This window comes from Gopherus flavomarginatus, chromosome 2 (genome assembly GCF_025201925.1).
Source record: "Gopherus flavomarginatus isolate rGopFla2 chromosome 2, rGopFla2.mat.asm, whole genome shotgun sequence".
NCBI classification, from domain to species: Eukaryota; Metazoa; Chordata; order Testudines; family Testudinidae; genus Gopherus; species Gopherus flavomarginatus.
This window is the reverse complement of record NC_066618.1, coordinates 93238507-93253076: the sequence shown is the minus strand read 5'-3', so window position 1 is coordinate 93253076 and position 14570 is coordinate 93238507. Positions and strand designations below refer to the sequence as shown.

The 14570-nt window shown below is 42.3% G+C and overlaps 1 protein-coding gene across 4 annotated transcripts in view; it reads left to right on the top strand.

The window, feature by feature from the left end:
* AOAH (acyloxyacyl hydrolase) overlaps positions 1-14570 on the top strand; it is a 123262-nt gene that overhangs the window by 55556 nt on the left and 53136 nt on the right. For all 4 annotated transcript variants that reach the window (XM_050937722.1, XM_050937725.1, XM_050937723.1 and 1 more), the window contains exon 12: positions 908-1002. In XM_050937722.1, coding sequence (XP_050793679.1) covers positions 908-1002 — 95 coding nt within the window. The remainder of the gene's footprint in view (positions 1-907; positions 1003-14570) is intronic.

Here is a 14570-nt window from a genome sequence, read left to right as displayed (position 1 = left end):
GAGACTCTTCTTCATCCTGCCAATGTGCCTCAAGCTGAACTTGTAGGCACTTCCTCTAGGAGTGAGAGGACAGTTTAGTTTCTATGCACATCCAGTCCATCGCTCTGCTGGAAATGTCAATAATGGTGCCAGTTGTAGTGATGATATTTTTCCTGGCATGGCTATCTATCCACTAGGAAATGGACTGACACTAACGACTCAGGCCATATATAGATATAGATTCACTAGTATTATAATATACTAATATTAAAAAACCATAATAACAACTTTCAAACCTACATTGACTCGCATTAAATTAGTGACTGAAAGGTGAAAAGCTTCTCTGCAAAGCTCTGTCATTTTAGACAGAAAGTACCACTCAAGTGCTAAGTAACATTAATTATTAGAAAGCCAGATTGTTCCAATGAAATTACCTTGAGAGCCCCTGACTCACAAATCTACTCTTAACATGAGTCATTACCAATTCCCTGAGTATTCTGATTTCCCTAAATGTTTGATTTTAAGTAGTTTTAGTAAATATTCCATAGGTAGAAAAAATGAATGTTAGCTTCACAGCAGAGCCTGTGTTAAAATAACAATTTGAATAAAATCTTATGGGAATCTCTCATTAAGCAAGAAGTTCTCTCTCTTATTCATACAGCATGCCTATTTGTTTTTCTTAGATTGTTGGCACATCTGTTTAGGCAGGCTTTTGATGCAGATGGAGTGAAAATCTCCCATTCTAGGATCTGAAATGAACACATTTCAAACACAAACAGTGGCCAATGCCGTATTTCCATTTTACACACTGAATCTACCAGAGCCGTGTCTTTTTATCTTAATCTTGTTGTATAAAAAACAAGATTCACTTTACAGTGTGACAAAGGCCAAGGGAATTTTAAAACTATTAATGAAATGTACTTATTAGATGCAGAGTCCAAGGGGATCATTCTGTTGGGAGATTCAGCTGGAGCTCACTTTCACATCCCTCCTGAATGGATGACAGCAGCACAGATGTCTCTGGTAAGGAATTCTGTTCTGATCCTTGAAGCAGTGCCAGCCTTGGATTGCTATTTGCTTTCTCTCTTATTATAGAGGTGCCAAGAGAGAACAGGTGCAAAATGCCCTTTGTTTTGGAAATCCATCACATTTTTGGAGGAAATCTCCATTGGAATGAATTCTGGAGCGTCTTAGGAAGGAGAAACATCCCAATCTATATCAAAACACTGCCAAGGGGTTCTTTTAAAAAAAAACATAAAAAGACACCAAATTTATGTGATAAAGGTGAAAATTCTTTGCTGCCATGACTCCTTTGACATGAGTAGAGTTAGGTCAGCAAAGAATTTGGCCCCAAAACTCCACTATTGCACAGGAGATAGAACCCTGGACATTTGGCTTTATAAACACACGCCTTGAACAAAAGGAAAATATTGTTTTGCTATCAGTGGGCCCAGTTCTGGAATCCTTTCCTACATTAAATACTATTTACTTAAGCAGACTCAACGAAGTCAGTAGGACTCGTATTCATTACACTAGTCTTAAAGGAAAGGATTGTACAGGGTACTCTATCAATACCATAATGATGGCTCTTCATTTGGAGCATATCTCAGCATGATCTCCAAGTTTTTCAAATGGAAAAAAAGCCCGAATGTACATTATGTTTAGGATGCAGATATTGCAATGCCATTCACTGAGGTGGAATAAAAAGGCCAGAGGAGTAAGTCACTTTACAAAAATTTCTGCTTGTTGGTGAAGGGGAATCCTCCAAGATGCCCCACACCTCCTCTTTATTCTTCCCTGAACAAGTTCCCTTGTGTTGCACAGATTTGACCCTCTACTTGAGAAGAGCTGTATATTAATCCCTCTGGAGTATATTGGCACTGCACTTGGGTCAGCAGCAGAGGGATTGCTCAGAAGTGACACAAGTTAGCCAAAGAGACTGAATTTTTCTGTAGCATGCTAAACTCACACTTGCCCTAGAGGAAGAGGAACATGGAAAATGTGCCATTTTTAAAGAAAATATTCAGTCCCAGTAATTACAGCATTACTGGAGGCTTGCAAATTTCAATCAGAATTGTATGTATTTTCCATCTTTCATTTGCAAAGCCAAACTGATTTAAATATTCTAGATTAGCAGTTGTTTTTCTTCGTTATGTGACAAGGTTCCTCCTCTACCTTGGCGGGTCCTGCACTTATTGGCAGATTTTCTCACCTCAGTGATCTTCCCCGCAGTCTGGATCAACTCCTCCTGTGTCTGATCAGGAGTTGGGAGGTTTGGGGGGAACCTGGGCCCGCCCTGTACTCCCGGTTCCAGCCCATGGCCCTGTGGATTGCAGCTGTCTATAGTGCCTCTTGTAACAGCTGCATGACAGCTACAACTCCCTGGGCTACTTCCCCATGGCCTCCTCCAAACACTTTCTTTAGCCTCACCACAGGACCTTCCTCCTGGTGTCTGATAACGCTTGTACTCCGTAGTCCTTCAGCAGTACACCCTCTTACTCTCAGCTCCTTGTGCCTCTTGCTCCCAGCTCCTCACACGCACTTCCTCTCCTCTGGCTCCTCCTCGCCTGACTGGAATGAGCTCCTGATTAGCCTGCCTTGATTGGCTGCAGGTGATCTAATCAGCCTGTCTGCCTTAATTGGTTCTAGCAGGTTCCTGATTACTCTAATGCAGCCCCTGCTCTGGTCACTCAGGGAACAGAAAACTACTCATCCAGTGACCAGTATATTTGCCCTCTATCAGACTCCTGTACCCCACTGGTTTGGGTCTGTCACAATTAGTAGTCTGGGAGATGATTATAGGAATTACATTGATGACAGAGCTGATGAAGAAACATAATGAATTAGTGGTAATGATAATTAAGATTATCTTCTCTAATAAATATGGTGATGATGATGATGTTGACGATGACAGTAACAATACAATAATAAAGTGATGTATTCAAGCTACAGTTTTATACTGCCAGCATTTCTATTACAAATCACTGATGTTCAGATTTTAGAATTTTTCTATAAACAGTTTCTCTAGGCTGAAACTTGGCCCATAACCTTTCATATTCAGAGCATGTTTTCTGTATGAAATGCAACAAAAATTGGTTAACAGCATCCAGGGATTTCGCAACAGCCACCCGAATTTCCCCAAAACCCCTCCCCTCCATTTTGTGAACTAGTTATATGCAATGTTGCCAATTTAGTGATTGTTTGGAAATTTGAATTGAAATTTAAACATTAATACACACTTTAAGAGCATATAAAGTGTATAATAAAATACATGTATCTGAAAAAGTATAATAGATTTGAAAAGTATGAACATAGACTAGCTTCCTTATACAGCTTTTATTTTTATGACAATAAAACATTCATTCCAGTGATGTTGGCCAACCAAATAATTTCAAATTATGATTTTTAAGCAAAGTCTAAATGAGCTCTCCCTGACAGCTAGTGATCAGCTGGGGAATGGGGGGCAAGGCTTCAGGACCAGATTGAATTTACATTCACACCTAATCTACCTAAGTATCCAACAAACAGAGCTGTGTTGCCCAAGTGATAGATTTTTGGCCTGGGTTGTATTACAAATCACTTGAATGCAGGGGGGTACTGAAATGTTGTTATTGTATGAGTAAACAGCAGTAGACCTGTATGTAGCCTGTGCTGATTGAGGGCGTCAAGAGAAAGGGTGGGAACAGGTGTTTTGCTTGATGGTCTGCCTGAGTCACCAGTACTATTTGACCTGCCCGTCTCCACTGTTTAAAGACAGAGCTGATTAGGCTCCATAGAGAGTCTTTTGTTTTGTTAAGTGGCCACTACAGCTGAAATCACTGATAATCAGGTCTAAGTGCTTAGACCTGCTATGGGACAGTGTTTCTGTGAAAGAAGCAGCCCAGTCTGTACTAGCAGCAAGGTTCCCTACTGAGAGCTCAGCTGAAATCACTGAGAGCCAGGTTGAACCTCAAGAGACCAACTTGCAGAGGTCATAGTGGCAGGTGGCAGCAGAAGGTGATGGTGCAGGGCCATTGGCAACAGAATGATGGAGTGAATGGTGGCACAATGAACAACAATGGGTAGAGCAAACAGTGAGCAGCTGGAGGAACGAGCAAGGTGCCTTCTTGCCCCCCACCTGGGAGGTGAGCTCATGTGAAAGCACCTCTGAACTCTGAGTCTCCACTGACCAAGGACAACACTGGTGAGGGTTAATGAGGCTGTTAAGAATGCTGGAGCACAACACAGTTCATACAAACAAACATGACTGTGGCATCATGCTTTCTATTTAAGCAAGAGATACCACACACTTCAAACTGGAGGCCAATGGTAAGTGCATTGTCACTTGTTCATCCTGAAGTTGCAGCAAAGAGTCCTGTGGCACCTTATAGACTAAGACGTTTTGGAGCATGAGCTTTCATGGGTGAATACCCACTTCGTCAGATGCATGTAGTGGAAATTTCCAGGGGCAGGTATATATATGCAGGCAAGCTAGAGATAATGAGGTAGTTCAATCAGGGAGGATGAAGCCCTGTTCTAGCAGTTGAGGTGTGAAAACCAAGGGAGGAGAAACTGGTTCTGTAATTGGCAAGCCATTCACAGTCTTTGTTTAATCCTGAGCTGATGGTGTCAAATTTGCAGATGAACTGAAGCTCAGCAGTTTCTCTTTGAAGTCTGGTCCTGAAGTTTTTTTGCTGCAGGATGGCCACCTTAAGGTCTGCTATAGTGTGGCCAGGGAGGTTGAAGTGTTCTCCTACAGGTTTTTGTATATTGCTACTCCTAATATCTGATTTGTGTCCTTTTATCCTTTTCCGTAGCGACTGTCCAGTTTGGCCGATGTACATAGCAGAGGGGCATTGCTGGCATATGGCGGCATATATTACATTGGTGGACAAGCAGGTGAATGAACCGGTGATGGTGTGGCTGATCTGGTTAGGTCCTGTGATGGTGTTGCTGGTGTAGATATGTGGGCAGAGTTGGCATCGAGGTTTATTGCATGAATTGGTTCCTGAGCTAGAGTTACTATGGTGCGGTGTGCAGTTACTGGTGAGAATATGTTTCAGGTTGGCAGGTTGCCTGTGGGCGAGGACTGACCTGCCACCCAAGACGTGTGAAAGTGTGGGATCATTGTCCAGGATGGGTTGTAGGTCCCTGATGATGCGTTGGAGAGGTTTTAGCTGGGGACTGTATGTGATGGCCAGTGGAGTCCTGTTGGTTTCTTTCTTGGGTTTGTCTTGCAGTAGGAGGCTTCTGGGTACACATCTGGCTCTGTTGATCTGTTTCCTTATTTCCTCATGCGGGTATTGTAGTTTTGAGAATGCTTGATGGAGATTTTGTAGGTGTTGGACTCTGTCTGAGGGGTTAGAGCAGATGCGGTTGTACCTCAGTGCTTTGCTGTAGACAATGGATTGTGTGATGTGCCCGGGATGGAAGCTGGAGGCATGAAGGTAGGCATAGAGGTCGGTAGGTTTTCGGTATAGGGTGGTGGTAATGTGACCATCACTTATTTGCACCGTGGTGTCTAGGAAGTGGACCTCCCATGTAGATTGGTCCAGGCTGAGGTTGATGGTGGGGTGGAAGCTGTTGAAATCATGGTGGAATTTTTCCAGATTAACATGGCTGCCCCTCTGATACTTGACTTCCTGAAGTTGAACACTGGTTCCAAACAAGACCAGCAAATGCTCACTATCTTTCTGCAAGAAACTCAACTGACTGGCTAGAAGCATGTGGTGCAACAGTGAAAAAAGGCTCAACAAATGAAAAAGTGAAGAACTCTCTCACATTCAAAAAATTTGCATACATGGCTGATGAATGCACCATGCAAATGGGTATCAAGTATTAAGTCATTGTGTATGTTATCTTGATGTGAGTGGTAGGCCAGGAGATGCATTTCTAGATGTTCAAGTTATAAAAGATACATTGGCTGCATCTTAGAAAAGTTAAATGCTTATCAACTGGACCCCAAACAGATGGCTGCTTGTGCATTTAATTGAGCTACAAACTTCTTTGAAAGACATGATGGAGTACAAGCTTTACTCAGAGAAAAGAGTAACCCTAATCTCTCCTATACACACTGCAGAGACATCTACTCCAACTAGCGCTAGTACAAGCTGCAGATTCTTCAAAAGACATTTAAAAAACTATAAATTTAATGTCTTCATTATGTTCTTTTTTCATCAAGAGCCCAAAAAGACTGAATATCTTGGAAAATATAGAAGATATGCTGGGACTGAAGTTCAAATTAGTCCAACCTGAGAAAATGCTCTGGCTTTTCATGAGTGATCCTTGCCTGTTGTCTTAAAATTACTCCAGCCATTATTACTGACTTTGGAAAGTATCTACCAGATGGGATGGATCTAAGTAGTGAGGCTGGTGGATTACTTTTGCTACTGCATTCAGAGAAGACTATTGCTATTCTCTCTTGTAACTCTACTGTTGAAACCACTTGGGTCATTAAACAATGCCATCCAGGCATCTGCTACAACAGTAGTAGATCTTTGTCCAGCAATAGAAGCTACATTTGGCTCAATCAGAGCTATCCATTGGAAAAGTACCGGAAGAAGTAAAGACTTCAGTACAGAAGTTGACTGATGAAGGCATTAATATTGAATCCTTAAGTGAAGCGGACAAGAAGTGTTTGTTAAGACAACTAAAAAAGTACACAGACTTGATTCTTAAAAATCTACAACTGCGACTTCTAGATTCTACTCAACCTCTACGTAGCTTTTACAGATCCCTGTCCTATAAAACACCGACAGTTGAATGGAGTGAGGCACTGCCAGCAATGGGGCTGCTGTTTGCTCAGGACAAAACAAAGAATTTGAACACAGAGTGGACTATCATATGATGAATGAAGATTTGACTTCAACTTCTTTTTTATCATCACAAGTGGCTTGACCAGATCTTTATGCTGTTTCCTGGGATGAAAGAAGTAGGAATTCATCTCTTGCTACTCCCAGTCACAACAACTACAATGATGAAAAAGAACACTCAACGGAATAGAATTTTGTATTCTGAAAGAAGCTGCCTGATCATGTGAATGAACTAATGCACATATCAGTTGAAGGAATGGAAATACTAGACACACGATGTACATGTTTAAATGAAATTCTAGTTGAATATGAATTTGTACAGGAAAACTGTTAATTTTTCTTTTATTTAAAGAAACTAGTTTTTAGTTAGGGAGAGAGTGTAGATTAAAGCCAATGAGCAACATATCCCTTATCACTTGATCACTTTGTTTGTGAAAAGATTTAAAAATTTTATTAAAGTTAATGTTTAAAATTAAATATACACGCTACATGTGAGCTTTTTCTGACAGCATAAATGAGTGGCTAAATTGGGGTAAATTTTGGTGCATATGAAAAGGAACGGCTAATAGCATTAACTTGAGCCAATGCCAATAAATTCAAGTAGTGCACATCTTTACCTACTGGGCTTTGTCGGCCAGCCTAAAATTTAACCTAAAAGTTCTCTGCTCTTCCAGTTCTTAGCCTTTCTTGAGCAGGAATTGCTAATCGCATGCGGTTTTGGGTTGTGAACACAAAGAGAGTAGGCTAGTCACATCCTAATGCTACCAAAATCATCTTTAATTGAGACCATAACAAGAACATGAATTTAGGCCTCCAGTGGGAAAAAGATTAGTGTGTTAACCTACTGCACCACTTAGCTCCTCATGTCACATAGCTACTGTTAATTTCTTACAATACACTTTGCTTTGATTCCTCCAACCCTACTGTGAATAAATACTTGGAAAAGTGAATTACTGACCAGTTTTTCCCAACATTCATTGCCTCCCAAAATGACTCAAAGACGGAAGTTCACAAAAGCAATGTTTTTCCTGGAGTATTTAAATCTTGGGGGGCATGGGAAATGAATATGCTGCCTTTTCAGATTTATTAAAGGGTGAAGTTTACAGTCTACAGCAATTCCATGCACCCTTCCGTTCATCAACACCACACCACGGGAGACTATTAAGTGATGTTTTAAAGCTAATTAGATTAGGGAAGAATTTTCCAGGAGAGACTTTGGGAGTTTAGTTAAGAGACTCTGAGGAATGTCTGTTGGGCCTTGTTATGCTGGCTGTTCCTGCTCTGCCATGCAGTGGAAGTCAGGTTGAACCAGAGGAGAATTATAGAATAAATGATCAAATCTCCTTACTTAAGAAGTTTCAGATTATCATGTTGGATAATTTAACAATCAGCAGCATAAATGAGTCCCAGACTTTCAAACGTGGGTGACTAACTTTAGGTAGATAAATCTATATTTAGGCACTTACAGAAGAGATCTGATTTTTTCCCAGAGGTTTTGAGCATCCACAGCCTCACTGAGTTCAATGCAAACGGCAGATTACTCTGCACTTCTGAAAAATCAGCCCATAGATTTCTAAATATGGATTTTAGAGACCTACAATTAGGCATCCCATTTTCAAAATTTTGACCTAGTAATATGAAAGTCAGGACAGACACTTAAACTCTCTGGCCCATATCATGCCTTTCCACAGGAAAATTCCTGGGAGAACTGAGTGCAGGTGGCAAAAAAAATCTGCAGGGATTCCAGTGTATCATGTGACAGGAAGGGACAATGGTTTGAAAACTAGAGGCAGAAGGGAGTATGACCTCTTCTCCTCCAGTCCTCCAAATGTCCACAGGTGTGATGTTGTCTAAAATATAATCATGCAAATCATTATTGCTACCACTGCTATATAATTGCGGCAAATCTTATACAAAATATAATTCATGGCCAGAAAGGGTTAAGCAGCTTGCAGGCTGGATGACCTAGAGCCAATCTTGAAAGTCATGTTAGAAAGCTATGCAGATGGTAATTAGGGCCATTCATGGTTGATAGGCTAGAACTTTGAAATGCAAACCCATATTGTTAGAAGTGATACTATATGTGTGTGTCTTAAATGCTAGCCATATAAACAGACAGTTCCTGTCTGTCACTTTAGCTACCAATTCAGAGATCAAAGGGGAATATTAACATTTAGATGAATCTTGGGTGAAATAATGTCATTGTCTATATGTCTCTTTAAAGTTTGTGATAAACTGCCAAATGGATAAATTGCCCTATGTTAATTTGTGTAACTAATTACTGGTGGTGTTCAGGAAACAGAAGGTTACATCAATAGCCTATTGTTTACCCAGGACTTTATGGTCAAGTGGAGGCTAGAAAACTGTGTAAAAGATTGTTGGGTCCTGATCCTGATATCTCAGATCTGCTTAAGCTTCATCAGGGAAAGCTTAAGCCACATGACAAGATCCCAGTAAAGCTGGTACAACCTGGATATGATATTGGACATTGGGCTATAACCTAGGAACTAAATTCTAAAGGAACTCTTTGCAACTACAAAGCTCACCATCTCTACTATGAATCTGAACCTCAGAAACTGAACTCATGTCTATATGTATATTAATCTTTTAACCATACTGTCTCCCTTTTCATTTTTAAGAATTTTTAGTTTAGATAAGAATTGGCTGTAGATGTATTTGGGTAAGATCTTGAATATTCATTAACCTGGGAGGTAATTTGTCCAATCCTTTGAGATTGGTAGAACCTTTTCTTTTAAATGATGAAATAAGATTTTCAGAAATCATCATCATATTTGGCTTGGGTACCTGGATGAAGGCCTGAGGCTAGGTTTTTTCAAGGAAACTCTGTTGTTGGCTTCTGGGCAACCACTGAGGTAATAAAAAAGCTGTTTTATGCTGGCTTGGTAAATCTAAGTCTTGGAATATCTACCAGCTTTTGGGGGCATTGTCTGCCTCATTCTTTGCAGTTCACCTTAATTGAGTAACCTCAACTGGCCCCTACTGGGGTCCTGGTCACAACAGGTAAAACCTGTCTATCCTGAGACAGTCATGGAGGATTAAGGCTTCCACTGTTCTTCCTTGATCCATTGACCTAAAACCCCCTTTCCAGCCCCCAATTCCTAATCCATGCTCTGCGGGATTTGAATACAAGGAGCAACAATATATAAGAATTGATGCTAAGAGTATTAGTGAGAAAGTCTTCATGTGTTTTACTGCAGATGAGTGGCTCTGTCCCTTATCACAACCATGAAAAACACGTCACAGACCATGAAATCTAGTCTCCCCCCCCCCGTGAAATTTGATCTTTTGTGTGCTTTTGCCCTATACTATACAGATTTCATGGGGGAGACTAGTGTTTCTCAAATTGGGGAGCCTGACCCAAAAGGGAGTTTCAGGGGGTCACAAGGTTATTTTAGGGGGTCCCAGTATTGCCACCTTTATTTCTGTGCTGCCTTCAGAGCTGGGCAGCCGGAGAGCAGTGGCTGTTGGCTGGGCATCCAGCTCTGAAGGCAGCACCCCACCAGCAGCAACGTAGAAGTAAGGGTGGCAATATCATACAATGCCATCTTTACTTCTGCACAAAGGCAGAGCTCTCGCTCTCCAGCTACCTACCTCCGAAGGCAGCACCGCTGCCAGAAACAGTGCAGAAGTAAGGGTATCAGTACCGCAATCCACACCTAAAATAACCTTTCAATATTTTACAAAGGTTCCTCCCCCACCACACACAACTCCTTTTTGAGTCAGGACCTCTACAATTACATTTCAAATTTAAATAGCTGAAATCATGAAATTTATGATTTTTAAAATCCTGTGACAGTGAAATTGACCAAAATGGACCATGAACTTGGTAGGCCCTAATTATCAGTTCAGATACACTACCCTTAAATCACCAGAGCCTCAAATATACAGAGGTCACATGGAAGATCTTTGACAGGGCAAGGAAGGTTGATACAACTCAGGTTCAGCTTCACTTCCATCAGTGTATCTTGGGTCTAGCATGTTTTGTGCTGTATTAATTCCTCTTCCCACATAAACATTCAGCATGGGTGATCTGTCTCTTTGACACTGAAATACAAAATTTATAGCATAGAGATATATGTTTTTATAGGGGTTAACCGAAGTGGAAAAGTACTGTAGATTTTTTTTTACGTGGAGGGCTTTTCTGAACAACTCATGTTTAAAAACAGACTCTCATGTCTAGCAAAGGATATTGTCCTCCTGCTGCTCTGGCTGTCTGCTTAGAATTGACTTACAAAATGCAGCACTTTCCTATTATAATGTGTCTAGGATAGGAGACTACCTCTAAATCTCGTTTGAAAGGTGATTCTTTTGAAGATAAAGGGCCTATGCCGTCCTGGTCTGAAATGCTGGTGACACTTCTTCTAGGAAGTTGAATTTTAGATAAACGTTCCTGAACTCAGTACGTTTTGATTTCATGCTGTAGCAAGAGCAAAATAAATCCTTAATCTAGCTGTGATGCAATAAATATCTGTTTACCCAAGAGCAGAGTGGCTCTGGTCTTTCAATGAAATAATTGGTTCACATTCATGTCTCACATCCCTTCTTGCAAGAATTATTTTCCTCACTTTTTAGATGCCTAGCTCATGATGAAAGCATAGTCTGAAAACTGCACTACAGGCTTGCTCCTGCATCATTGAAGTTAATGGGATCTGGCCATTTCAATGGGAGCTGGATCAGGCGCTATGTTTGCTCAAATTAAATATTGTTGGTACAGAACCATCCATGCTCTAGCTTCAGTCTCATGCCCTGCAAAGTTCTTGCTATTTTCTATAAGCAAACGTTTTGGTCCTCAGGATACTGTTTTGCTGAGAAATTGGATTTTTATTTTGCTAATTTTAAATCTGCAATGTTGCAAATTAGGACTGTCAAACAGGTAAAGAAACAGGGTCTGCAGTTTTAATAATTACTTATTTATGCTGTTAGCACAGAAACACAGGCTGAGATTTTCAAAGCTGCCAGGGGGACTTGGACACCTAGTTCCCATTAAAATCAAGCAAGCAATTCCCATTAAACTGAATGGGAACTGTGTATCCCAGACCAAATCCCTTAGTTAGCTTTGGAAATCTCAGCCATCATGTTTAGTATGGATGGGGGAAATTTTCATAGGCTCAGATGAGGATTAGGTGCCGAACTCCCCTTTGTAAAATATTCCTCCACAGCGAGGGGAGGTTCCTTGGTTTAGGTTCACTTGATTTCAGCATAGCTTGGTAACTGTGCCCACGTCCACACTACAGGTTAAAATTGGGGGTTTCAAAATCGATTTTATAAAGCAGGGTTTATAAAATCGATTTTGTGCATCCACACTACGGCTACTTACATCGATCTTGAGTGTCCATGTTCCCTGGCGTCCATCTTAACCTGGAGCGTTGCACTCTGGGTACCTATCCCACAGTTCCTGCAGGGGTCCCTGCCCATTGGAATTATGGGTTACTGCCCCAGTGCATGATGGGGCCAAAACTCCTGTCGTGGGTGGTTCTGGGTACAGCCTCACCCCCTCCCTTCCTGAAAGCGGCAGACAGTCACTTCGCGCGTTTTTTACTGGCTGCGTTTAGAAAACGCCATTTTGCATCAAGCATGGATCCTGGTCAGCTCTTTTCTTTGATCGCGGATGCTGTGAACAGTTCACGCATTCTCGTGCTATCTATGCTGCACCATGAGACAGAAATGCAAGAGAGAATGCTTCAGTGCGGGGACGACAGTGATGAGGACTTGGAGAGCGAGTTTTCTGACACTGCGGGCCCCTGCGCTTTGGAGCTCCTGACGGTTATGGGGGAGGTTCTACCCATTCCTCGCCGATTTTGAGCACGGGAAACAAGCACTGACTGGTGGGACCGCATAGTCCTGCAAGTGTGGGACGATTCACAGTGGCTGCGGAACTTTCGCATGCGTAAGAGCACTTTCCTTGAACTTTGTGACTTGCTTTCCCCTGTCCTGAAACGCCATAATACCAGGATGAGACCAGCACTCACAGTGGAGAAGCGAGTTGCAATAGCCATCTGGAAGCTTGCAATGCCAGACAGCTACCGGTCAGTCGGTAATCAATTTGGAGTGGGCAAATCCACTGTGGGGGCTGCTGTGCTGGAAGTAGCTAAGGCAATCATTAAGCTGCTGCTACGAAAGGTTGTGACTCTGGGAAACGTGCAGGTCATAGTGGATGGCTTTTCTGCAATGGGATTCCCTAACTGTGGGGGGGCCATAGATGGAACCCATATCCCTATCTTGGCACCGGAGCACCAGGGCACCCAGTACATAAACCGCAAGGGGTACTTTTCGATGGTGCTGCAAGCCCTGGTGGATCACAAGAGACGTTTCACCAACATCCACGTGGGATGGCCAAGAAGGATTCATGACGCTCGTGTCTTCAGAAGCACTACTCTGTTTAAACGGCTGCAGCAAGGGACTTACTTCCCGGACCAGAGAATAACAGTTGGAAATGTTGAAATGCCTATAGTTATCCTGGGGGACCCAGCCTACCCCTTGATGCCCTGGCTGATGAAACCATACACAGGCAGCCTGGACAGGGGTCAGGAGTTGTTTAATTACAGGCTAAGCAAGTGCAGAATGATTGTAGAATGTGCATTTGGCCGTTTGAAGGGGCGCTGGAGAACGCTACTTACTCGCTCAGATCTCAGCCAAACCAATATCCCCTATGTTATTGCTGCTTGCTGTGTGCTCCACAATCTCTGTGAGAGTAAGGGGGAGACCTTTATAGCGGGGTGGGAGGCTGAGGCAAACCACCTGGCCGCTGATTATGCGCAGCCAGACACCAGGGCGATTAGAAGATCACACCAGGATGCTGTGCACATCAGAGAAGCCCTGAAAAGTAGCTTCCTCATGGGCCAGGGTACAGTTTGAATGCTGAGTTTCTTTTCCATTTATTACCACCCTCCCCATGTATTCAGTCCTGCTGATGCAAGATAGCTTCCCTGCACCCTTCAAGAACTGCTTGCTTACGGAAAGTAAAGTTGCTGTATGTAGAAAACATTGAATTTTTTATTAAAAGACAGTCCCTGTAAGCAACGCACCCTCCCTCTTGCATTTACAAGCCTTGGAATAGAATTACATAAGTAGAGTTTTTTTGGGGGGGAGAATAATGAAGGGTTAGGGTAAGGGAGGGAGGGAGGGAGGAAGAGAAGACAAAGGCAGTTAAGGGAGCCCTGAAGGGCATCATGCACCAGGTGTGACTGCTATGTTTATGTCCCTTTTATTACCCACCTCCCCATATCTTGACTCCTGCTGCTGCAAGCGAGCTTCCATGCACCCTTCCTTAACTGCTTGCTTATTGAAAATAAATAAAGTTACTCTGATATGTTTAAAAAATTGTGTTTTTTATTAAAAATCAGTCCCTTTCAGCAACCAACCCTCATGCTTGACTTTACAAGCCTGTGAATGAAATTTCATACCTCTGGGTTATCCGGGAAAGGGAGGGAGGGAGGGAGGGAGGAAGGTAAGAAAAAGGCGCATCAGAGAAGCCCTGAGAACAGGATTTATCATGGTCCATGGTAAGGTGTGACTGCTGTGCTTATTTCCCCTTTCTTACCCACCCACCCATGTGCTGTCTCCTGATGCTGCAAGCTAGCTTCCCTGCAGCCTTCCAGAACTGCTTGCTTACTATCATTAACAACCCACCCTCACACTGCCTTCGAATACCATGTCCTGAGATTAAAAAATAAAGAAAAAATACCAAGGGAGAGGTTTGGGAGGAGTTCAGGAGAGAAGAAACATGACATAAATGGCATTTCAATCTAATGACAGCCTTCCGGTCGGACTGCCCAGGGG